Here is a 26,143-nt window from a genome sequence, read left to right as displayed (position 1 = left end):
TGAAACTTTGAATTCCTTCAAGGGAGTGCCAATTTAGATATTCCTTTTACTCTGCCCCGAAGGATGGGCTTCACGCTATTGATCTTAGCCGTCTCCCGCTGGAGCCAAACACATTTCCAACTTCAATTGTTTCACTGCCTCTCCTCTCTTAGATATTTTTTAACTCCTTGCTGAAAACACTTCTCATTGTTTTTTGAAAAGTGCATTCTGGTAGTTAATTTGGGAGCCCGTGGCCTTAATCCAGAAGAAAGAATACCGAATACAATGGTAGGATATCAAACCGCATGGTGTCTTACTTGTGTTGGAGTGTGTAAATTCAACACACTATGTTGACTCAGCATGCAGGAATGCCAGAGAGAGCGATTGTTTGGTCATGTATTTTCACGCAGAGCCGGGGATGGTGCTGTACTTCGGAATACCTCACTGGCTCGGGCTGGGTGCAGGTAGGATGGAGATAGACTGGCCCCACCCCCTTGGTACCTGCTCCTTGCAGGTCAGCTGTTTGAAGCTGGTGTCCTGATCCTCCCTTCCAGCTCTCCTGGCACCCAGGAGGTTCTTGTTCAAGCCTGTGCACTTCACCTGCTAGATCTCATCTCCCTTCTCTCAACACTTTTTCCATGACCCTCTCTGAAAGGGAGTTTTGGGCTTTGCTCACCTTGGAAAGCAGTTAACACCACACGTTGCCAACAGGTTAATGAAGGATGAGGCTGAAGGAGGAAGAATTTGCCAAGCTCCATTCCCCTCAAGAGCTGCCCCTTCAGAAACACCTTAAAATGCAACCTCCCTGGTCAAAGACATTTGAAAAAATGAGTATGAAAAGATCAGACTATAGTCTCCTGTTTAACACACGTTCACTTCCTAAGACATTAAAGAAACCAGGCCGGGTGTGGTGGCTCATGCCTGTCATCCCAGCACTGTGGAGGCCCAGGCGGGTGGATCACCTGAGGTCAGAAGTTCAAGACCAGCCTGGCCAACATGGTGAAACCCCGTCTGTACTAAAAATACAAAAATTAGCCAGCCATGGTGGCAGGTGCCTGTAATCTCATCTACTCGGGAGGCTGAGGCAGGAGAATTGCTTGAATCGGGGAGGTGGAGGTTGTGGTGAGCTGAGATCGCGCCACTGCACTCCAGCCTGGGCAACAGAGCAAGACTTTGTCTCCAAAAAAAAAAAAATAATAATACTAATAATAAACACCTAATTAATGTTCTTTCACCCCAGATTTCCTTGTCTTTATTTTAGCTGTAACATGCCTTGTAGGCAAAACACCTCTTTCCATCCTTCTAAAGGCATATTCCTGAAACCTCACTTGAAGAGTTTTACAGAGCTGCAGAGACAGGAATAAGAAATCCTGAGCATGCAGCCAACTAACACGGGAACAGAAAACCAAACACTGCATCTTCTCCCTCATCAGTGGGAGCTGAAGAATGAGAACACATGGACACAGGGAGGGGAACACCACACACTGGGGCCTGTCAGGGGTTTGGAGGGCTAGGGCAGGGAGAGCATTAGGAGAAATACCTAATCTAGATGACGGGTTGATGGCTGCAGCAAACCACCATGGCACGTGTATGCCTGTGTAAGCAACCTGCACTTTCCGCACATGTACCCCAGAACTTCAAGTACAATTAAAAATGAGAAAAAGAAAGAAATCGTGAGCACGCAGTAGGAAGCGCGGTCTGTGATCACGTGCATTGCGCAGTCTGTGAGTGCACACTGGGATGTTCCTAGCGTAAAAGCTCCTTTGAAAATTCCATTTCCATCCTGACATTTTAATGCACATTTTTATGCGTATGCTATTCTCCGCTCTCACGTGCAAATTACGCCAGCAGGTGCCCTGAGTCCCTGTCATTATTGAAAAGTAGAATGTGTAATGCATTCGTACTTTCTGCCGATGCAGGCTAAAGAAATTGGCTCTTAAATGCATAGCTTTAGTCTGCCAAAATGACTGTCAAGTTAAACGCTAGCAAAAAGGGAAGTCCATCAAAGGCACATTTCAAATTTGTGTTATACTTCTCTTAAAAACCTTTTTTTTTTGCAGTTAATAGTTTCTGGATGATCATCCAAGTCACTGTATCTTTTTTCTTTTTATCCTTTTAGCTGGAAATAATGACAGCAAAGCCAAACAAGTTGTAAGCAAAATAAAAGAAGAAACCTTGAACGACAAAGGTACTGAGAGATACTCCAATGGCTTTTTTTCCCCCCTTGGGACAGGTCGTTTGCGTGGTGCATGGCTGAGCTTCAGTCATGTGCCAAGTGGCATTTGGGAGCGATGCCTCAGCTTTTTGCAGTTTCTTTTGGGGATTTCTGGCCCCATCGTAGAGCAGGAAATGGTGAAGGCAAGGCGAAGATAGCATCGCTCAGCTCCGACACCTGCTGGGAAAGGCGTGCGGATGTGCTGGTAGCTTGCACTCTTAGTCAAATGTGGGTTCCCCGGGGATCAGGAGCCATTGTCCTTTCTTGTTGACCTCCAGGGCACATGCCAGGAGGTGCCTCTGCTGGTCGGGAGTTCTTGACTTAAGCTAAATTAGGCCAGGCGTGGTGACTCACGCCTGTAATCCCAGCACTTTGGGAGGCCAAGGCAGGTGGATCACCTGAGGTCAGGAGTTCGAGACCAGCCTGGCCAACATGGTGAAGCCCCGTCTCTACTAAAAATACAAAAATTAGCCAGGCACGGTGGCGTGCGCTTGTAATCCCAACTACTCGGGAGGCTGAGGCAGGAGAATCGCTTGAACCCAGGACTGCCTGGGAGACAGAGCAACACTCTGTCTCAAAACAAAAAAGAAAGAAAAAAAGATAACTCAAACAGGAATGTGCTTGCCCTTAAGATTTTCGACCAGGTGCCAGACCAAATTCTGGTGTGCTCTTTCTGCCTGTTCACACTGAGCAAGGTGTGCACACAACTTTCTAATATCCTTCCAGATTCTCAATGCTCTGTCCTTTTATTTGATTATTTTACTTTTCATTTGTATACATGTAGGCAGCGCAAGTACAGTTTTTGTTACGTGGATGAATGGCGTAGTGGTGAGGTCTGGGCTTTTAGTATAGCTAACCCCTGAATCGTGTACATTGTACCTGACAGGTAATTCTTCATCCGTTGCCCCTCTCCCACCTCCCGCCCTTCTGACTCTTCAATGTCTGTTATTCCACTGTCTGTCCATATAGACACATTATTTAGCTCCCACTTATAAGGAAGAATGCAAGAGGTCGGTCAGGGTGGTGGGGAAAATTGTAGAAAGATGTAAACCTTCTTGGAAGGCCGGAACATTTTACGAACACTTCAGAATAAGATTTGGCTGTAGGCAGCCAGATTCTCTTATCTGGTGCCTGAAAGCTTAGGTTAGATAACAAGGGGAATGTAAAGAAACTGATCTAGATAAGTTAGTTTACTTACACATCAGAACCTGGCCTTTAATCATCCACGCACAGAACTACTCTGTCCCTCTCTCCAGGTTAGGGGGACAACCATATGAATTGCCCACGAATGTGTTGACTCAAGGCCTTTGTCATTAAATCTCTACTAAATAAAGGCCCGCAGTGCCAGCTTGTCAAAGCCACGGCTGCTGATTCTTTTTTTTTGAGACGGAATCTCGCTCTATTGCCCAGGCTGGAGTGCAGTGGCGCCATCTCGGCTCACTGCAAGCTCCGCCTCCCGGGTTCACGCCATTCTCCTGCCTCAGCCTCTTCAGTAGCTGGGACTATAGGCGCCTGCCACTACGCCCGGCTAATTTTTTGTATTTTTAGTAGAAACGGGGTTTCACTGTGTTAGCCAGGATGGTCTCGATCTCCTGCCCTCATGATCCGCCCACCTTGGCCTCCCAAAGTGCTGGGATTACAGGCGTGAGACACCGCACCCGGCAGCTACTGACTCTTTACAACACCCTGCTCCGTGTCTGGGAGCGGCCCCATCCCCTAGCCCACTCTTTCACTGCAAACCTGTGTCTGAGTGCATTTGTTCATCCGTCCTTCGGCCAAAGTCTGTGCATCGGACCCAGGAAGTTGGACTCGACATAAGAACAATGGGATTTGACTTTCGGTTTCTGAGTGATTTCCCTTAGAGTAATGGCCTCCAGTTCCATCCATGTTGCTGTGGGAGACAGGGTTTCCTCCTTTCTTATGGCTGCATAGTATTCCATCGGGCATAGGTATATATTGTCTGTATCCTTTCGTGTGTTGTTGGACACCTAAATTGTTTCCATATCTTGGCTCCTGTGAATAGTGCTGCAATGCACGTATGAATGCAGGCGTTTCTTTGATACACCGATTTCATTTGCTTTGAGTCTATGCCTAGTAGTGGGATTGCTGAATGACGTGGTGCTTTTATCTTTAATGATCTGAGGAACTTCTGTACTGTTTTTCATAGTGGCTGTACTAATTCACGTTCCCACCAATGGTGTAAGAGGGCCCCCTTTTCTCTACACCCTCCCCAACACTTGTAATCAATGATAGAAATCATCATTCTGGCGGGTGCGGTGGCTCGCACCTGTCATCCCAGCACTTTTTGGGAGGCCAAGGCGGGTGGATCACCTGAGGTCAGGAGTTGGAGACCAGCCTGGCCAACATGGTGAAACCCTATCTCAACTGAAAATACAAAAATAAGCCAGGCGTGGTGGCGGGGGCCTGTAACTCCAGCTACTCAGGAGACTGAGGCAGGAGAATCACTTGCACCCAGGAGGCGGAGGTTGCAGTGAGCTGAGATCACACCATTGCAGTCCAGCCTGGGCGACAGAGCAAGACTCTATCTCAAAGAGAAAAAAAAAAAATAACATAAAAAAACAGAAACAAAACAGCCTTCTGACAATACCATGTTAGCTGGTGTGCGATGATAGCTCATGGTGATTTTGATTTGCATTTCCCTGATGGTTAGTGATGTTGAGTACCTTTTCTTTGTTTATTTGTTTGTTTGTTTGTTTTTGAGACGGAGTCTCACCCTGTCACCTAGGCTGGAGTGCAGTGGCGCGATCGCAGCTCACGGCAAACTCTGGCTCCCGGGTTCAAGCGATTCTTCTGCCTCAGCCTCCTGAGTAGCTGAGATAACAGGAGTGTGCCACCACGCCCGGCTAATTTTTGTATTTTTAATAGAGATGGGGTTTCACCATGTTGACCAGGCTGGTCTCGACCTCCTGACCTCAGGTGATACGTGTGCCTCAGCCTCCCAAAGTGCTGGGGTTACAGGCGTGAGCCACTGTACCTGGCCTATTTTGATGATGATGATGAAGATGGTGATGATGATGATTGGAGACGGAGCCTCACTCTATCGTGCAGGCTGGAGTGCAGCGACGTGATCTCGGCTCACTGCAGCCTCTGCAGCCCGGGTTCAAGCGATTGTCCTGCCTCAGAGATTCTCCCGCCTCAGCCTCCCGAGTAGCTGGGATGACAGGTGCCCGCCACCACGCCCGGCTAATTTTTGTATTTTTAGTAGTGACGGGGTTTCACCATCTTGGCTAAGCTGGTCTGGAACTCCTGACCTCATGATCCACTCGCCTCAGCCTCCCGAAGTGCTGGCATGACCGGCGTGAGCCACCGCGCCCAGCCTTGATTCTTTTGAAAAGCCGCGAGAGTGAAAGGACCAGTACACAGAGCTGAGCCAGATCCCTGCCTGTGCTCATATCTCCTTTCTACCCAAAGCTTGGTGAAACACCTTGTTCCCTCTGCCAAGGACTGGGGTGTGTTGAAATTTGATAGCCAGCATGGCAGGATCCCTTTGATTTTCAGGAACACACCTGTCGGGGCTCCCCCTGAGGCAGAGCCAAGGCCGATGTGCGATACCACAAACTGGCAGCAGCCTGGCCACATCTTTTCTCCTCATTAGGATGTGCCTTGGGACGAAAGGATTGGTTTCTGTGTAGTGGGATAATTAAGGAATTAGAGAGACCGAGGGGTTGAGGAGGAATTGCTTAATTATTTAGGTGTACCCACCCGGTCGGATGAACATTGAAAGGACTGAGTGTTTTGAACAAAGAGTTTGGATGTTTTTTAAGTATTTTGTGGGGCGGGGGGAGATCTGTGTAGGGGGAAGTATATTGTAGAAGTGAGAAACAAAGACGCTTATTTAATTGAGACATGGATCGTACTATTTTTTATTTTTTAAGGAATACTATGTTTTCTGATTTCAGATTATTTGCCTAGTGACTTTGTAGCTGTACCGCTGGATAAGCAGTTCTTACAATGCTTGGGAAAGGGAGAGATGAGGCTTATTTAGCCACAGAAAAGCAGGCCGTTAACTTTTAAAGGACTTCAGCTCTTTCTCTTCCTCAGGGAGAAGTGGGTTTTCTCACATCCAGCTGAGTTTTTGCTTGTGTATTTTTTAATTTTTGTAAATTCCTGTTTCATCTGTGACAGTGGCTCCTATTCCCTGCCACCTTGGCCCTTCCTCATTTGCAGCAGTTTTTCAAAGAACTGGCATTTTCTAACACAGTGAATCCCAGAGTGCCTTCTCCGGACCTGTAACATCAGCATTTCCGGGGAGCAGACAAGAAATGCAAGTTCCCAGGGCCCCGCTGTGAATCGGGGCCTCTGGGGGTGGGGGTGGGGCCCTGCAATCTGCATTCTTATGAGGCCGTTAAAAGATTCCCAGGTGCCTTCAAGTGGTAGATTTGCTGCCATCCTAAAGGCATTCAACCGTCAATCTGCAGCCCAAGGTGAAGTTTCTGGAAACTGGCAAGTGAGGCATTCTTTCCTCATGACGTTTTGCTTTTAATCTGAACGGCTAAAAAACTATATAAAGAATAGTTTCCAAAAATTCATGTATGTGATCCGCCTAACCAAAATGACAGCAGAGAGGCAATGATTTATAATCACCGACTTAATTTTATTCGATTCTGAAAATGTTTCAGATTTAGGCAACACACATTTTGACCAATACTTTTTTTTTTTTTGAGACAGAGTTTCACTCTTGTTGTCCAGGCTGGAGTGCAGTGGCACGATCTCGGCTCACGGCAACCTCCGCCTCCCAGGTTCAAGCGATTCTCCTACCTCAGCCTCCCGAGTAGCTGGGATTACAGACACCCACCACTACACCCAGCTAATTTTTTGTATTTTTAGTAGAGATGGGGTTTCACCGTGTTAGCCAGGCTTGTCTCAAACTCTTGACCTCAGATAATCCACCCACCTCGGCCTCCCAAATTGCTGGGATTACAGGCATGAGCCACTGCGTCCAACCGCAGTAACACATCGTTGCTGTTTTCTTGGAAAAGTTTGTGTAGAATATTCGATCATCCGTTCTTTAAAATGCAATGTTTTGTGGACAAGTAGCATGACTAACACATGATTTGTTCACACCATTAAAAATTTTTAGTTTATTTTTGGCATATCAATACCGATGGCCTTTAATTCAATCTTATAGAAAAGAAGAAAAGAATTGTTTGGGCTCTCTGTGGCTGTTTCAAAGGTTTACAATCTTGTAAGAAGGTGGGAAGATGTGGTGTGCAGTGGAGATGGTTAATGGGCACAAAAATATACTTAGATAGAATGAGTAAGATCTCATATTTGATAGCACAAAAAGGTGACTCCAGTCAACAATACTTCATGGTCCATTTAAGAATAACTAAAAGTGGACGGACGTGGGGGCTCACCCCTGAATCCCAGCCCTTTGGGAGGCCGAGGCAGGTGGATCACTTGAGGTCAGGAGTTCGAGACCAGCCTGGCCAACATGGTGAAACCCCGTCTCTACTAAAAACACAAAAATTAGCTGGGTGTGGTGGTGCACACCTGTAATCCCAGCTACTTGGGAGGCTGAGGCAGGAGAATCACTTGAACCTGGAAGGTGGAGGTTGCCGTCAGCCGAGATCGTGCCACTGCACTCTAGCCTGGGCAACAGAGCAAGACTCTGTCTCCAAAAAACAAACAAACAAAATGAATTAACGTTCTTTCACCCCGAATTTCCTAGTCTTTATTTTATCTGTAACATCCCTTGTAGGCAGGAACATGTCTTAGAACCTGGGAGGCAGAGGTTGCTGTGAGCTGAGATCATGCCACTGCACTCCAGCCTGGACTGCAGAGACTCCGTCCCCCCCAAAAAATAAAATAAAATAAAATAAAACATAACTAAAGGTGTAATTGGAATGTTTGTGACACAAACAAGTGACGAATGCTCGAGGGGGGATGGATACCTAATTTGATGTGAGTATTACACATTTCATACCTGTATCAAAATACCTTAATATGCCATAAATATATATACCTAGTATGTACCCAGGCAATTTTTTTTTTAAGAAAAAAGTTTAAAATCTGAACAGGTTTGGACATCCATCAGTGGTGGCCCTGGCATGTCCACTGCTGGGGGACTGTCCATCCTGGGTAGAGGATGCCGAGGCCCAGCTGGGAGGGGCCATTTCGGCTGTGGCCGTTGAGCCTTTATCTCGACTGAGTCTGTCTCCAGGCTTGGTTCTTGTCCCCACAACCGCCAGTTGTCCCACGAGGGACAGAGGGAGCTGATGTGCTGTTTCATTCTTGCTTTGCTGGGATACCTGCATTGGGAGATTTTTAAGCGAGTAAGCACACGTCCTGACTCCAGGAGCACAGACTGCTGTGGAGTGCCAGGCACGCAATTATTTCGACATGCTGGGCGCCTCTCTAGCCTGCTTTCCCCTCCTGCCTTCCCTGCTCTCAATTCTCTCTCCTTAGTTCTTGAGTGAATACTCTGGCCTGCGTACTTTGTTGTCCTTTCTGTCTTTGAAGTCGTGCTCCGCTGAGATCCCACGCTGGGCAGGGCATGGGCCAGCCACGTCCCCACAGAAGGCCGGCTAATTGGGCTCTGGAATTGGAAATGCGCGATTGTGTTCAGGAATCTGGGCGAGATGGCTCGTTGCCCAAGCTAGGGATTTTCCAGGGAAACGCTTGAACTCCTTGTCATCATTTAGCCGTCGTGCCCACACCTTTGTGGCTCCTGGGTAATTACCTGCTGATGAAAGCTGTCTTACTTAGAACAAATAGTCTCGTTCACTTACCGAAACTCCTCCGAATACAAATAAATCAAACCCAGCAACTCAATGAAAGCCAACACAGAGAGGCACAGCCGTGTTCAAAGGAACCCAGATGGGGAGAGAGAACCACTGAAACAGTCTTAAAGGCGCCAAAGCAAGGTCCATTCCGCCGTGGTGCAGGCCATGGTGGGCTCCTCATCCTAAATCCGAACAGAGATCAGAGTACACACGTGCTGCGTGCTCTCTTTGGACGGTGCGCGGCGTCCTCATTTTCTATAACGATTGTGTAACTTTAATCACAAACAGCATCTTCTGATGCATTTAGCTTCCCAGCCAGATGTGATGGCTCTCACGCCTGTCATCCCAGCACTTTGGGAGGCCTAGGCAGGAAGATAGCTCGAGGTTAGGAGTTCAGGACCAGCCTCACCAACATGGTGAAACCCCATCTCTACTAAAAATACAAAAATTAGCCAGGTGTGGTGACGGGTGCCTGTCATCCCAGCTACTCAGGAAGCTGAGGCAGGAGAATGGCTTGAACCCGGGAGACGGAGGTTTACGGTGAGCCGAGATCCTGCCACTGCACTCCAGCCTGGGCGACAGAGCGAAACTTCATCTAAAAAAAAAAAAAAAAAAGCTTCCCAAGTATTATTCTGCCAGTACCTTGTGCTGTTTTCCTCGGAAAGAGGAACTAGCTGTTTGCTTCGTGTGCTTCTACCCAGTTATTAGGTCAAGTTTGTTTTCAGGAAAAGAAACCACGGGTCAATGCCTTCTGTGATTGGTGGGTGTCAAGAAGGTCCATGGTGCATGCTGCCTTGGGAGGCACTTCTACCTTGGAAACAGATCTTTGTGAACCATTATTTTGGCCTATCCAATGACCTGTAAAATACTCGAATTGATCATGAAAACAGAAGACTGTGAAATCAGGATGAAACTTGATAACAGATAATCCACGTAATGTAGTAGCTTGAAAACACGAGGGTCAGTGAAGCGTAGGATGAGTGCCTGTGGTCAGTCAGAAAGCGCTTTGTGACCTGTTCCGTGTGCAAGAGAAGAGTGTGTTGTTTTGGAAATGGCCGCCCTCCTCATCACCTGTGCCCGCTAAAGTCTGAGCTCTGTGAGGGCAGAGATGGATTGTACCTTCTGAGTCTCTGCTCCAGTGCCTGAAACACACTGGCTCCCAGGACAGTCTACCTCAGGGCCTGTTTTATAGGCTCACCTGTGACACATGACTGGGACGTGTGTTATTCATGATGACATACAAGAGTCTCTGTATAGGCGTCTACTGGTCTTCATCATCAAACACAGCGAGAACTCCAGGTCTGGAGGCAGACATATCTTGGGGCAAGAAGACACCTAGAATTTTTCTTCTACCTGTAGACTTTCGGATTGGATAGAAGGGTTCTTAAGGAACTTGAAAAACTTGGAAAAATGACGATGTGAATGTTGAGTGCATGGAATTTTCCCCACACCCCTGGGTATGCATTTTTAATGTGCAGAATTCTTGAGACACGATTTTACAGCATAGAGTCCTTGAGGCATAATGTCTGCAGAACTTGAAATCATAGCACTTGATGTGAGTGTGTTAACCAACGATTAATTATGTTTATCCCCAAGAAAAGTTTTAACCAGATTGTGGATGTGTATTCTGGTTCAGCATATATTAAAAATCACCTTCGTGTTTTTTCTTTTGTTTGTTTTTTTTTTTTTTTGGAGACAAGGTCTTGCCTGTCACCCAGGTTGGAGTGCAGTGGTGTGATCATAGCTCACTGCAGCCTCAAACTCCCGGGCACTGGTGTGATCATAGCTCACCGCAGCCTCAAACTCCTGGGCACAAGCTATCTTCCCACCTCAGCCTCCAGGGTAGCTGGGACTACTAGCATGCACCACTGCACATGGCTAATTTTGTTTTTTAAATTTTTTCCAGAGATGGGGTCTCGTTACGTTGCCCTGGCTGGTCTCAAACTCCTGGCCTCAAGTGATCCTCCCACCTTCCAAAGTGCTGGGATTACAGGTTAAGACACCAAGCTCAACCCTACATTTTGTTTGTTTGTTTGTTTGGTTTCTTTGTTTGTTTTGAGACGGAGGCTTGCTCTGTTGCCCAGGCTAGAGTTCAGTGGTGCGATCTTGGCTCACTGCAACCTCCGACTCCCTGGTTCAAGCCATTCTCCTGCCTCAGCCTCCCAAGGAGCTGGGATTACAGGCATACACCATCACACCCAGCTAATTTTTTGTATTTTTAGTAGAGACAGGGTTTCACCGTGTTAACCAGGATGGTCTTGATCTCCTGATTTTGTGATCTGCCTGCCTTGGCCTCCCAAAGTGCTGGGATTACAGGCGTGAGCTAACATGCTCGGCCTGTGTTTTTTTTTTTTTTAAACATAAAATGGCCCTTATTGACTATTTTCTTTTTCATAGTGAGTCCTTTTGTTTCCTTCATGTTTCTGAGTAGTGTCCTGAGTTAGGCTGCAGACGACATATGTGTAGATAGACAGATAGATGGGTTCCTGTTCGTAATTTTTCCTTGAAGCCATTGTATGTGTTCTCATGCACGGCCGTAGATGTCCCACACTCTCTGAAAGTTTAATGTGTCCTTGCAGGTCTCACGGTGTCCCTTCTATTCAGGGCTCTTCGTTTCTCAGGGTCGTAAGGCTTAATTTTAACCTTCCAAATCACTATGGCCGAGGTGGGTGGATCACAAGGTCAGGAGATTGAGACCATCCTGGCTAACACGGTGAAACCCCATCTCTACTAAAATACAAAAAATTAGCCGGGCGAGGTGGCAGGCACCTGTAGTCCCAGCTGCTCGGGAGGCTGAGGCAGGAGAATGGCGTGAACCTGGGAAGCGGAGCTTGCAGTGAGCTGAGATTGCGCCACTGCACTCCAGCCTGGGCGACAGAGCGAGACTCAGTCTCAAAATAACTAACTAACTAACTAACTAAATAAATAAATAAAAATACAAAAATTAGCCAGGCATGGGGGCGCATGCCTGTAATCCCAGCTACTCAGGAGGCTGAGGCAGGAGAATTGCTTGAACCCGGGAGGCGGAGTTTGCAGTGAACTGAGATTGTACCACTGCACTCCAGCCTAGGTGATATAGCAAGAGTCCATCTCAAAAAAAAAAAAGAATATGCATTTAAGGTTCCTTTGCATCTTTTCGTGGCTCGATAGAGCCCAGTGTCTATTTTCACTAGGGAGCAAAATGGCCTTTCCATGGGCTTTTAAATACGTAAGAATCGGCACATCCACACACGGGCCTCCCAGATAGTTGGTGCGTTTGCAGAAATGACGACGCATTGTCGTTCACAGCCTTTCGGGTTTCGGTCTCCAACTCCCGGCCTCAGGCGATCCTCCTACCTCAGCCTCCCAAAGTGCTGGGATGACAGGCACAGTGAGCCACCGTGCCCAGCTGTTTTTTGAAAACTCATCGTCTCCTATTTCCCTAGTATTTAGGGTTAGGGTTAGAGTTAGGTAGAGGTTAGAGGTGCTCTGACTGGAGTGTTTACCAAGTCTTGGAGCCCACCTCTGGCGGAATCACCGCCTGCAGTTGGAAGCAAGGCTGTTTCTGAGATGAGTAATACTGACATATTTTGCTTTTGAATGCACGATTGCCCCGATCCATCCCGAGATACTTCTGCAGCACCACGAGATCCTTAATCCCTGCTCCTGCTCGCTTACCAGGGTCTGCAAGTGAGCCCCCTTCTGTAACTAATCTCTTTGTGCAGTCCTTCTCCAGACCCTGAATCTATCAGCCTGTTGGCATATGTATCTGTGTGTGTGTGCGTGTGCGCGCGTGCTCTGAGGATATTGGCACTTTTTAATCTTCTTCCATTAGACGACAAGGCTGGGGGCTTCCCCTTGCCGCCGACTTGCCGGCACACCTGGGGCATGTTTAATAAGTGATTGTGTATGATCTGCTTTGCAAATGCTCCACTTCACATTTTTCAATCCCGCCCGTAACGAGGACTGGGGTTGTTTTACAAGTTAATTACCCAAAAGATTATCGAGTGGGTTTAGAGGCACAAATTGTACGCGCTATTTAACAGATAAGAAATAATGAGTGTTGTTAAAATGGGAAAAAAAAAAGGCTCTGTCAGCGGGGGGAGTTATCTGTACCCTGCCTGGCTGTGTTACTGGTTTTTTTTTGGTCTGTGAGTGAGAACTGAGGTAGAGAAACAAGGCTCTTCTCCCACCAGAGCACAGGCGGCACGTGTGAAAATAACTATTCACAGTTCCTTTCCCACCGTGTCTCAAGAGGGGCAGATGCCAGGGCCGGGTGCGGTGGCTCACGCCTGGAATCCCAGCACTTTGGGAGGCCGAGGCAGGAAGATTGCTTGAGGCCAGGAGTTCGACAGCAGCCAGGGTGGCGCGGCGAGACTCTGTCTCTACAAACTATTAACAAATCAGCCTGGCTTGGTGGGGTGCACTGGGGTCCCAGCTACTTGGGAGGCAGAGGCAGGAGGATCGCTTGAGCCCAGGAATTCGAGACCAGCCTGGGCAACATAAAAAGACTTTGTCTCTACAACTAAATTAAAAAGTTAGCCAGGTGAGGTGGGACGTGCCTGGAGTCCCAGATACCCAGGAGGCTGAGGCGGGAGGATGGTTTGAGCCTGGAGGTCAAGGCTGCAGTGAACCATGATCGCGACCCTGAACTTTAGCTTGGAAGACAGAGCAAGACCCTTTTCTCTGAATAAAAATGGAATAATAATAAAAAGAAGCTGAATTTCAGGTGTTTTCAGCTGTTCTCTTTATTCCTTCAAATGCCTCTGTATTCTGCAGTATCCTTTAAAATATTAAGAGCAATTCCAGCTACTCAGGAGGCTGAGACAGGAGAATCGCTTGAACCCGGGAGGCGGAGTTTGAGGTAAGCCGAGAGCGTGCGACCGCACTCCAGCCTGGGCGACAGAGCGAGACTCTGTCTCAAAAATATATATATATATAAAAAGTGCAATTAATGAAGGCATGAATGATGGCTAGGGGAACTATGTGGGGTCCTTTGCTCTTTTTCTCATAAACTGTAGCTCCAAACGCTTCCAAACAGGAAATATTCTCTGTACAGCATGCACAGGAGCTTATTTAGTGTTTTTTTCTTTTTTTTGAGATGGAGTTTCACTCTTGTTGCCCAGGGTGGAGTGCAGTGGTGTGATCTCGGCTCACTGCAACCTCCGCCTCCCAGGTTCAAGCGATTCTCCTGCCTCAGCCTCCCGAGTAGCTGGGATTACAGGTGCGCGCCACCATGGCCAGCTAATTTTTGTATTTTCAGTAGAGACGGGGTTTCACCACGTTGGCCAGGATGGTCTCGAACTCCTGACCTCGTGATCTGCCCACCTCAGCCTCCCAAAGTGCTGGGATTACAGGTGTGAGCCACTGCACCCGGCCCGAACTCCAACTCTTATCCTCACCTGGAGCTCTAACCTGTTAACATCGCTTGTAAATGTGACGTCATCCTCACCTGTAGCTGTAATGTCGTCTTCACCTGGCATTCTGACCTCTTACCCTCTCCTGTAGCTCTAACCTGTTATCCTCACCTGTAGCTCTAACCTGTTAACATCGCTTGTAAATGTGACGTCATCCTCACCTGTAGCTGTAATGTCGTCTTCACCTGGCATTCTGACCTCTTACCCTCTCCTGTAGCTCTAACCTGTTATCCTCACCTGTAGCTCTAACCTGTTAACATCGCTTGTAAATGTGACGTCATCCTCACCTGTAGCTGTAATGTCGTCTTCACCTGGCATTCTGACCTCTTACCCTCTCCTGTAGCTCTAACCTGTTATCCTCACCTGTAGATCTAACCTGTTAACATCGCTTGTAAATGTGACGTCATCCTCACCTGTAGCTGTAATGTCGTCTTCACCTGGCATTCTGACCTCTTACCCTCTCCTGTAGCTCTAACCTGTTAACATCGCTTGTAAATGTGACGTCATCCTCACCTGTAGCTGTAATGTCGTCTTCACCTGGCATTCTGACCTCTTCCCCTCTCCTGTAGCTCTAACCTGTTATCCTCACCTGTAGCTCTGACATCATTGTCACCTGCAGCTGTAACCTCATCCTCCCCTGGAACTCTGACCTGGCCCACTGGCTTGCAGTATGTGGCTGGGGCCGAGTTCCCTCCTGCCCTGGCCCCATGCTGCCACAGAGTGTCCAGGTCTCTCCCATGGGGCAGGTGTACCCCTCTCTGGGCCTCACCTGGGCCCACTGGCCTTCTCAGGAACCTTGCTGTCTGCACTCCCATCCCCGTCCTGCCCTCTCCTCTGGCGCTCTGTCTGCTCAGATGTCCACACGGCCTAGGCACCTGCAGCCACCAGGACAGCCAGCCTGGACACAAACAGCCTCGCCTCGGGTTCCCGCTGCATCTGCCAACCCATTTTGTCCATAGCCAAGGTTCTTCTGTGAAAAATCGTAACAGTCATGAAACTCATGAGTGATCGGGCAAATCAGAAAAATTGCCAGGGATCCCACCACAGACACACATCCCTGAACCCCGAATGATCCCTGTGTGTTGTGTGTGCGCAGGAGACGCGGAGGTCCCTGTGTGTCGTGTGTGCAGGAGACGCGGAGGTCCCTGTGTGTCGTGTGTGTGCAGAGGAGACGCGGAGGTCCCTGTGTGTCGTGTGTGCAGGAGACGCGGAGGTCCCTGTGTGTCGTGTGTGCAGAGGAGACGCGGAGGTCCCTGTGTGTCGTGTGTGTGCAGAGGAGACGCGGAGGTCCCTGTGTGTCGTGTGTGTGCAGAGGAGACGCGGAGGTCCCTGTGTGTCGTGTGTGCAGAGGAGACGCGGAGGTCCCTGTGTGTCGTGTGTGCAGGAGACGCGGAGGTCCCTGTGTGTCGTGTGTGTGCAGAGGAGACGCGGAGGTCCCTGTGTGTCGTGTGTGCAGGAGACGCGGAGGTCCCTGTGTGTCGTGTGTGCAGAGGAGACGCGGAGGTCCCTGTGTGTCGTGTGTGCAGGAGACGCGGAGGTCCCTGTGTGTTGTGTGTGCAGAGGAGACGCGGAGGTCCCTGTGTGGTGTGTGTGTACAGAGGAGACGCGGAGGTCCCTGTGTGTCGTGTGTGCAGAGGAGACGCGGAGGTCCCTGTGTGTCGTGTGTGCAGAGGAGACGCGGAGGTCCCTGTGTGTCGTGTGTGCAGGAGACGCGGAGGTCCCTGTGTGTCGTGTGTGTGCAGAGGAGACGCGGAGGTCCCTGTGTGTCGTGTGTGTGCAGGAGACGCGGAGGTCCCTGTGTGTCGTGTGTGTGCAGAGGAGACGCGGAGGTCCCTGTGTGTCGTGTGTGTGCAGGAGACGCGGAGGTCCCTGTGTGTCGTGTGTGCAGGAGACGCGGAGGTCCCTGTGTGTCGTGTGTGCAGAGGACACGGGGAGGCATCAACACACATTTCATGCTCACATTTCCATTCACTGTCCACACTGCACACTTGTACATGGTCAATGTCCAGACATTTATATTTTGTTTATGTGTGATATTCATCTACTTTATATATATTCATATTTTAGGTTTATATATTTATTGTATATGCATTTATATACTTGATATATATTAATATTTTAGGTTTGCATACTTAATATATATTTATTTTATTATAATGCATATACATCAAATTATTATGTATTCTATGTGATGTATTATGTTCAGTGTATATATATTAAACACATAATGACATAATATGAATTTATATTATAATGTATATACATATGAATTCACATTCATAGGTATGTTACATTTTGTAATGTATATATAGTAATGTATAGTTTGTAATATAAAATTATATAAAAGATATACTTTGATATATTTTATTTATATATTTATATATAAAAATAATATATGCAGAATACATTTTGTATGTATATAAAATATATATTACATAAATATATAACTATAAATTATATTTGTATGTCATTATAAAGAGATTATTTATATTAAATATTTATTCTATAAATAGTATATATTTATATATAATAGATTTTTTAAAGCATACTTTATAATAAACACAGATTTATAATATATAAGTATAAACTGTAGTTATTGAATGTTTAATTTTATGTATATATTATTTTACATATATCATACTATGTTACACAATATATAATACATAATAAGCATAATCATGATATATAATATAATAGACATATTGTAACATGTAATATATAATAAATATATATCAATATATAAAATATAAAATTAATATATACATAAAATTATAAACCTACTTATTTTATTTTACTTTTTAAGAGACGTGAGTCTTGCTGTGTTGCCCAGGCTGGCTTTGCCTCTGGGACTCAAGTGGTCCTCCCACTTCAGCCTCTCAAGGAGCTAGCACTACAGGCGTGCACCATCGTGCCCTCCTAAATTACATGTGCCGTATGTATAAAATTATAAATGCTTTACATCTACTTTCTGAAATTATATATGCTTTAGATAAAGGCAGAGATTTCATAAATCTGAACTGTAACGTGTGTGGCATTTAAATCCCGTTGAAGTGAAGGGCTGGGCTTGAGGCTAGCGTCGCCCTCCCTGACCATCATACCCATTGCCATTTCCCCAGGATCAGAAACCCTTGGGGGGATTGGAATGCTTTGTTTAAGCAGCACGTTTGAACTGCAGGCGTGCCTGTGGCCTCCCTGTGGGGAGGGATGGTGAAGGACAGCATTTTCCCTCCTCCTTCCTAACCTTACAGACCTCACTTGGTTGGATGCATCATTGCTGCCTCATCCACATGGATCACCTTGGACTGTGTAGCAATCACTGCTCTTATTTATCACAGTCCCTCTTGAATTTCTTTCCTTTTTTTTTTGAGACAGAGTCTCGCTCTGTCACCCAGGCTGGAGTGCAGTGGCGCGATCTCGGCCTCCTGGATTCAAGCAATTCTCCTGCCTCAGTCTCCCCAGTAGCTGGGATTACAGGCTTGTGCCACCACAGCCGGCTAATTTTTGTATTTTTAGTAGAGACGGGGTTTCACCATGTTGGTCAGGCTGGTCTCGAACTCCTGATCTCAGGTGATCTGCCCACCTTGGCCTCCCAAAGTGCTGGTATCACAGGAGTCCTCTTCAATTTCACTTAAGACAGGTTGGGTGCTTTGGGGCAGGTTTCTCACATCAGCCTTTGCATTTTTGGGCGTGACCCCTGTGTCTGCTGCCTTGTACATTCCTGTCTTACTTGGCGGGATTCCATCCCTAGGTGGGTTGATTTTTACCCCCAGTCCCCTGCCTGCCTGAGAATTCCTACCCGTGACTCCTCACGGGAAAGGGCTCTTGGCTGCGTCTTAAATTATTGGGTTATGCCTTCGTGCATCCCTTCTGACTGAGGGCAGGCCACTTATATTCTGTCTTGAAGGAACCTGACTTTTAAGGAGGGGCCACCTGGAGAGTTTCTTGATAATTGGAGTTCGCTGAATGCCCCAGGATAGATTACTAATGCCTGCCAAATTCATGGGTCCCCAATAAAACAGCATTCCACGAAATAAAAAGTAAGAACAGATGGCACCAGCAGTTGCCACTGCTGGGTATATACCCCAAAGAATTGGAAACAGGGTCTCCAACAGATATTTGCACAAACCACGTTCACAGTAGCAGCATTATTTACAATAACCAAAAGGTAGAGAGAAACTGTGTCCCTCCACCGGCAAATGGATAAGCAAAATGTACCCAAATGGTGGAATATTACGCAGTCATAAAAAGGAAGGATATTCAGATGCATGCTGCAATGTGGGCTAACCTTGAGGTTATTAATGCTAAGTGAAATAAACCAATCCCAAAAGGACAAACACTGTAGGATTCCACTCCTAGGAGGTACACAGAGTACCTTTAAATTCTTAGAGACAGAAAGTAGAATGGGGTAGTTACAGGGGTTGGGTGAGGAGGAGGTGGGGAGTTCATGTTTAATGGGAACAGAGTTTCCATTTGGCAGGATGAAAATATTTTGGAGATGCACGGTGGTGATGGCCGCATAACAATATGAATGTATTTAATACCACTTTACTGTGCATGTAAACATGGTTAAAATGCTCAACTTTATGTGATGTGTATTTTCCCACAATTAAAAATTATTTTTAAAAATGCAGCTGGGCATGGTGACTCACGCCAGCACTTTGGGAGGCCGAGGCGGGTGGATCACCTGAGGTCAGGAGTTTGAGACCAGCCTGACCAACATGGAGAAACCTCCTGTCTACTAAAAATACAAAATTAGCCGATCATGGTGGCGGGCGCCTGTAATCCGAGCTATTCGGGAGGCTGAGCGAGAGAATCGCTTGAACCCGGGAGGCGGAGGTTGTAGTGAGCCGAGATCGTGCCACTGCACTCCAGCCTGGGCGACAAGAGTGAGAATCTGTCTCAAAAACAAAACAAAACAAAAAAAGGTTAAAATGCTAAACTTTATGTTATGTGTGTTTTTCCACAATTAAAAATTATTTTAAAAATGAGGCCGGGCATGGTGGCTCATGCCTGTAATCCCAGCAATCTGGGAGGCTGAGGTGGGTGGATCACTTGAGGTCGGGAGTTCGAGACCACCATGGCCAACGTGGCGAAACCCCGTCTCTATGAAAAATACAAAAATTAGCCGGGCGTGGTGGCGGCGCCTATAATCCCGGCTCCTCAGGAGGCTGAGGCGGAGGTTTCAGTGAGCTGAGCTCATGCCACTGCACTCCAGCCTGGGTGACGCAGCGAGACTCCATCCCTAAATAAATAAATAAATAAATAAATAAATAAATAAAAGTAATTGCCCTTAAATTGGAAATGCTCAACAACCCAGCTGGATCTGAATCGGAAAAGGCCAGATCAGGGAGACAGAGAGAGGAATAAATAAAACACGAGGCCTGAGAAGATTTATGTCTGGGGCATCCTTGCGCAGCAGCGTTGGTGAGTGAGGGACTCGTGTGTCAGTTGATAACACACTCATGAGGCGATAAAAGTACCCATGTTTTAGGTGAAGACGGACTGCGACGCGCCTGTGTCCAACACGCCAAGCACACACAAGCACACAGCCCGTGGGTGTCATCCGTGTGCCGTCTCCCTCTCCCAAGCTCCCGGCTGGAAACGGAGGTGGACACTGAACCTATCTACCCACCCCCTCCCAGGTCACCGCCATCACTTTCATCACAAAACAGAGTCTGGATTCAGAGACTTAGGCCAGGGCCGGAGCTCACGTCATCTTCCCCTTTCAGAAGGGAGATTTCTGCTGCCTCTGGCCCAGTCCTGGGATGCGGCAGGGGTAGGCGTCCTCTCATACTCCTTTTCCTCTCTTCCCCCATGAGCTGCCATTGGAGCACCCACCTGGGTCCAGGTGAGAGAGAGGAGGAAGGAGACCAGGTGACCCCTACCTGGCTGGTTGCCCCATGTCCCTGTAACAGATGGCTAGAGCTGATTCTCATAGCAGAAGCGTGGCTGCCAGAGGCCACCTATGGCGCTTCTAATGCTCTGGTCCCGGTATTCATCTTATCGGGTTGCCGATTGTTACAGAGTCCTACTGACCAGGCGGCTTAAACAAGAGATATTTATTCTCTCAGAGTTGTAGAGGCTACATGTCTCAGGTCACCGTGTCGGTAGGCTTGCTTTCTCCTTAGCTTGGAGATGCCGTCTTCTCCCTGTGTCCTCACAGAGTCCTCCCTCTGTGTGTGTCTGTGTCCTCATCCCCTCTTCTTTTGGGATGTCTTAGTCCATCTCGGGCTGCTATCACAGAATACCATAGACTGGGCAGCTTATAAACAACAGACATTGATTCTCCCACAGTCCTGGAGACTGGACGTCTGAGATCCAGGTGTGGGCAGGGCTGGTTCCTCCTGAGGCCTCTCTCCTGGGCTTGGAGACGCCGTCTTCTCCCTGTGTCCTCACAGGCTCGTCCCTCTGTGTGTGTCTGTGTCCTCATCTCCTCCTCTTATGGGATGTCTTAGTCCATCTCAGGCTGCTATCACAGAATACCATAGACTGGGCGGCTTATAAACAACAGACATTGATTTTCCCACAGTCCTGGAGGCTGGAAGTCTGAGATCCAGGTGTGGGCAGGGCTGGTCCCTCCTGAGGCCTCTCTCCTGGACTTGGAGTCGCTCTCTTCTCCCTGTGTCCTCACAGGGTTGTTCCTCTGTGTGTGTCTGTGCCCTCATCCCCTCTTCTTATAAGGAGCCAGTCCCATTGGCTCAGGCTCTCTCCCACCCCCCGGAATCTCCTTTTACCTTAATTGCCTCTTTAAAGACCCCATCTCCAAATACAATCACATTCTGAAGTCCTAGGGGTGAGGACCTCCATGTATGAATTTGGGGGGGACAAAATTCAGCCCAGAACAACCAATGCTCCTTTCCAGGGGGCCACCTGAAAACTTTTCTGTAACCCCCAGAAAGCTTGCGTCATCTCAGCGTCTTGCCACGGGGTTCCCTCAATGCCTCCCAATGGTTCCTTTGAGTCAGACCAAGGACAACCCCATGCCACTCCCTTCTCCTGCTTCTCCTGTTTTCTCTGCCCTCATTGTCCCCACGAGCCCTGAGGCTGATCGGCCCCCACAGAACCACAGCTCTCCTGCGGCTATGAGCAGTGGTTTTTCCTTCCCCAGGAGTGAGCCGGGCTCCTGTACTCTCTACCTCCCTGGCACAGAACAAGATTTAGGTTCTGGGGGTACCTGGGGGAATCCTGGTTTTTTTTTTTTTGCAGGGGAGGTTGGAAGCTCAGAGTACAGAAATTTTCTTTTTCCTCCTGCTGTGCAGAAATTCACCCTTGTTATCTGATCCATGCACACTCTGGAGCTGGCTGAGGCCCTATGTCCTCTATAAACTTCTGCCCTTGGAATGGGTTCTGTGATGATTAATACGTAGTGTTAACTTGATTGGATTGAAGGATGCAAAGTGTTGATCCTGGGTGTGTGTGTGAGGGTGTTGCCAAAGGATGTTAACATTTGAGTCAGTGGGCTGGGAAAGGCAGACCTACCCTTAATCATCTGGGTGGGGACCATCTCATCAGCGGACCAGCGAGGCTAGAATATAAGCAGGCAGAAAAATGTGAAAAGACTAGACTGGCCTAGCCTCCCAGCCTGCATCTTTCTCCCATGCTGCATACTTCCTGCCCTCGAAAATTGGACTCCAAGTGCTTGAGCTTTGGGACTTGGGCTGGCTTCCTTGCCCCTCAGCCTGCAGACAGTCTATTGTGGGACCTTGTGATTGCGTGAGTTAATACTGAATAAATGCCCCTTTATGTATATCTATCCTGTTAGTTCTGTCCCTCTAGAGAACCCTGAGCAATACAGGGTCCATCCCTTATCCCCTACATCTATCACCCTGCTGCCTCACTTGATCGTGAAGCAGAAAGAGCCTCTTTTTTAATGTTTAATTTTATTAAGTATGCAATTTCCCAGTGCCCAAACTCAGATTGATTTCAAAAAATGTCCTTTTAAAGCATGAGGGCAGGTTGACAATTCATAGCAGGTGACAAAAATGTTTTGTAAATAATATCCATGGAAATGGAAGGTGTCACTGTCTGCAGAATGCAACCAAAATATTCTGAAGATTTGTATCACTCTTAAGTTCTTGCGCTAGTAAGAAATGAAAAAGCAAATGATGACCGGGGCCCTAAGAAATAAAGTAAAATTAGGAAGCAAGAATATGAAAATAATGACATCGTGCAGAAATAAATACAAAAGGAAAGTAGTGAAGAAGCAAAAACACCCCATCAATAATAGTTTTCTTAAGAAAAATGAAAGAATCATATTCCACCAGTTACTAATCCTTCATTCCACATGCAAAAGAAGCACGAACAGATTAGCATGAATTGGAACAAGAAAGAGGAAATAACATGTAATAAAAATATGATTTAAACTTTCACAAAAAAAGTAATTTATTCTTAACTCTTAACTAATATATTTGATTACCTCCTCCTGGGCAAAGGATGAAAGGATGACTTGTTGCAAAAAATTAGAATTTTGCTAAATTAATGCAAACGGAATTACAGATCACAAATAAAATAACATGCTGAAATTTCAGCCGTCAGAAGTTTCCACCAAATGTTCCTAATGAATTATCGAATATCTGGCCGGGTGCAGGGGCTCATGCCTGTAATTCCAGCATTTTGGGAGGCTGAGTTGGGCGGATCACCTGAGGTCCGGAGTTCGAGACCAGCCTGGCCAACACGGTAAGACCCTGTCTCTACTAAAAATACAAAAATCAGCTGGGCGTGGTGGCACAGGCCTGTAATCCCAGCTACTCAGGAGGCTGAGACGGGAGAATCGCTTGAACCTGGGAGATGGAGGTTGCAGTGAGCTGAGATCGTGCCACTGCACTCCAGCCTGGGGACAGAGCAAAACTGTATCTCTCTGTCTCTCTCTTTCTGTCTGTCTCTCTCACACACACACACTAAATAAATCAATCAATAAAAGAATTATTGATTATCTATCTACTTTGTCCAAACCATCAAGGACAATCTAGACCAAGAGTCTGGAAACTGTTGACCCTGGAACACATCTGACCCTTGACTTGTTTTTCTCATTAAAGTTTTCTTGAAACACAGCCATATACATTCATTTACTCGTTGCCTGTGACTGTTTTTGCCCTAGGTACACGGGTTTGAAGAGTTCTAACAGAGACCCTGTGGCCCACAAATTCTGAGATGTGTAGTATTTGGCCATTTATCCAAAAATGTACTGGCTGTACTCTTCAAAGTGACCAGAGCCACCAAACTGTGTCTGAGTTAAATACCGTTTTATTCCCAAATGAACACTTTTCAAAGAAGCATCATCGACTGGTTTTACTTATCAACCTAAATAAAGAAAATCTAGCTTAATTTTATCCTCTGAATAGACTTCCGGGTTAAAAAAAAAAATTTCCCCTGACTCAGTTACATCTCATCCACATGTAGACCAAAGGATACTTCTCAGTGGGTAACAGGGAAGCATTTGGGATAATTCAACATCCATTAATTAGTAAACCTCTAAAGGAATTAATCTCATAGCAGCAGCTGCAGTGCAGGAGATGCTCTACACCCAAATCACACATTGAATGGATGACAAATGGATTTTCCCTCCTAAGGCTGATTGATTGGTTCTGGCTGCCAGCACCCTGAGATAAGAATGATCCTGCAGCAAGGGATAGTCATCAATTAGTGATGCCTGCTGTGGCTATGGAATTAGAATTATGGTCCATGTGCTACATTCTTTCCATTCTTGGTGGTTCTCTCATAAACCATGATAAAGCATGCATCTTTTAAAGCAACCATGACCATCACCAGCCACCACCACAACCCTCTGGCCGATTCATGGATGAATTTCCAAATTCAAATGTGAATTTCCAATGTTACATTTTTGTTCATTTCCCTAGATGATGATGATGGTGATGGTGATGAAGGCACTTGGGCGCTTAGCAAATGTGTGTGTGTGTATACACACACACACACACACACACACATATATATATGAGATGGAGTATTGCTCTTTCGCCAGACTGGAGTGCAGTGGCACAATCTCGGCTCACTACAACCTCTGCCTTCCAGCTCAAGCGATTCTCCTGCCTCAGCCTCCCAAGTACCCGGGACTACCGGTGCGCAGCAAATGTATATTTTAAAAATACAACCAAATAAGCTTGCTTCTTGCCTGTGTGGAATTTATATTCCAGCTGAAGTGAGGAATTAACCAAATAATCATCCACTTATCTGAGTGAGCAAAATTATGATCAACACTCTTAAAAAGTGTCCTTTAAGCAGCTGTCTTGAAAGATTCAATTTCATCATCTCCCATGAGGTTTCACCCTCTGGGTTTGCTTTCTCCAAGACCCATCCTCCTGTGTGGGTTCCTCTTGACTGTTTCTTTTATGCTGCCTTTCCTCAGCATTTCCTCCTAGCGTCTCCTACTATACACCTTTCCCTGGATCTTGCAACCACGTCCATGTTCTCCAAAACTCCACCTTGCTAGTTCTCACTGAGATATTTGTCTCCAAACTCCTGCCTCCTAGACCTCTCTGCTTCCGCAGCAAGTCCAGAAATGTAGTTGACATTTTCCTCCTCTCTGTGTAGGTCAGTGGTGCCACCATCCTCTTAGCTGCCTGGAGTTGATCCTAGAGTGCCTGAGATGATCTTCTCCACCTTGGCATTCCTCTCCCTGGTGGTAACTGAGAGCTTTGTAGACCACCTACATGCTTATCAAAAACATTCCTTCATTTTCTGCATCACCTCCTACAGCAGGTCACACCTGTCCCTTACCTGCTTCATAACACTACTTCCTGGCTAGTCTCTTGGCTTCCAGGTTTCCCTCCCTGGATTGTCTACACTGCAGTCAGAGAGATCCTGCCTAGTCATACTATTGTCTTACCTGCTTAAACTCATATGGGCAGAATGCCTTTCATGCCTCCACCTCTTTGCTGTAACTTTGCACACATGGTCCCTGGTTCTTGAGCATTCTTCCCCTCCTCTGCCTCCTGACCTTCCAAGTCCCTTTCATGCTAGTCTTCTCAACTTTTATAGCATACTGTAAAGCAGTTGTCCTGAAGCCAGGTGCCTACAACTCCTTGCTCCCTTGGGACCTCACACATTGTACCGTTGGTTAACTGTGTCACTGATTTCCCCAGCCTCACCAAGGTCCATGGAACATCACAGGGATATAAAAAGTACTGGCCAAAAGAATAATATACTGGAAAACATTTTGTGCATTGTGGGATCTCAATGAATGACAGCTGCCACGATGATGATGTTGATGATAATGGTGATTCTGATGGTGATGATGGTTGTGATGATGGTGGTAGTGATGATGGCAGTGATGACAGTGGTAATGGTGATGATGGTGACAATTATGGTGATGGTGATGTAATAGTGACTGTGATGATGGTGATGATGATGATGTTGATGGTGATGATCATGATGATGGTGATGGTGATGATGATGATAGGGTGATAGAAATGATAATGATGATGGTGATGATGATGGTGATAGTGATGATGGTGATGGTGATAATGATGATGGTGGTGATGGTCATGATGATGATAGTGGTGGTGGTGATAGAAATAATGATGGTGATGATGATGGTGGTGATGCTGCTGCTGCTGCTGCTGATGGTGATGGTGGTGATGATGATGGTGATGATGATAGAAATGATAATGATGGTGATGATGGTGATGCTGCTGCCGCTGCTGCTGATGGTGATGGTGATGATAGTGATGATGATGATGAAGATGATGATGATGATGTTGGTGTTGATGAAGATGATGGCGGTGGTGATGATAATGATGATGATGATGGGATGATAGAAATGATAATGATGATGGTGATGATGATGGTGG

At 46.8% G+C, this 26,143-nt stretch overlaps 1 protein-coding gene across 1 annotated transcript in view; it reads left to right on the top strand.

The window, feature by feature from the left end:
* LOC144338877 (polyprenol dehydrogenase) overlaps positions 1 to 26,143 on the top strand; it is a 317,444-nt gene that overhangs the window by 135,125 nt on the left and 156,176 nt on the right. Inside the window, exon 3 of the mRNA XM_077989802.1 lies at positions 2,099 to 2,167. Coding sequence (XP_077845928.1) covers positions 2,099 to 2,167 — 69 coding nt within the window. The remainder of the gene's footprint in view (positions 1 to 2,098; positions 2,168 to 26,143) is intronic.

Source organism: Macaca mulatta, chromosome Y (assembly GCF_049350105.2).
Source record: "Macaca mulatta isolate MMU2019108-1 chromosome Y, T2T-MMU8v2.0, whole genome shotgun sequence".
In the NCBI taxonomy this organism is placed as follows: domain Eukaryota; kingdom Metazoa; phylum Chordata; class Mammalia; order Primates; family Cercopithecidae; genus Macaca; species Macaca mulatta.
This window is presented reverse-complemented; position numbering and strand designations above follow the sequence as displayed.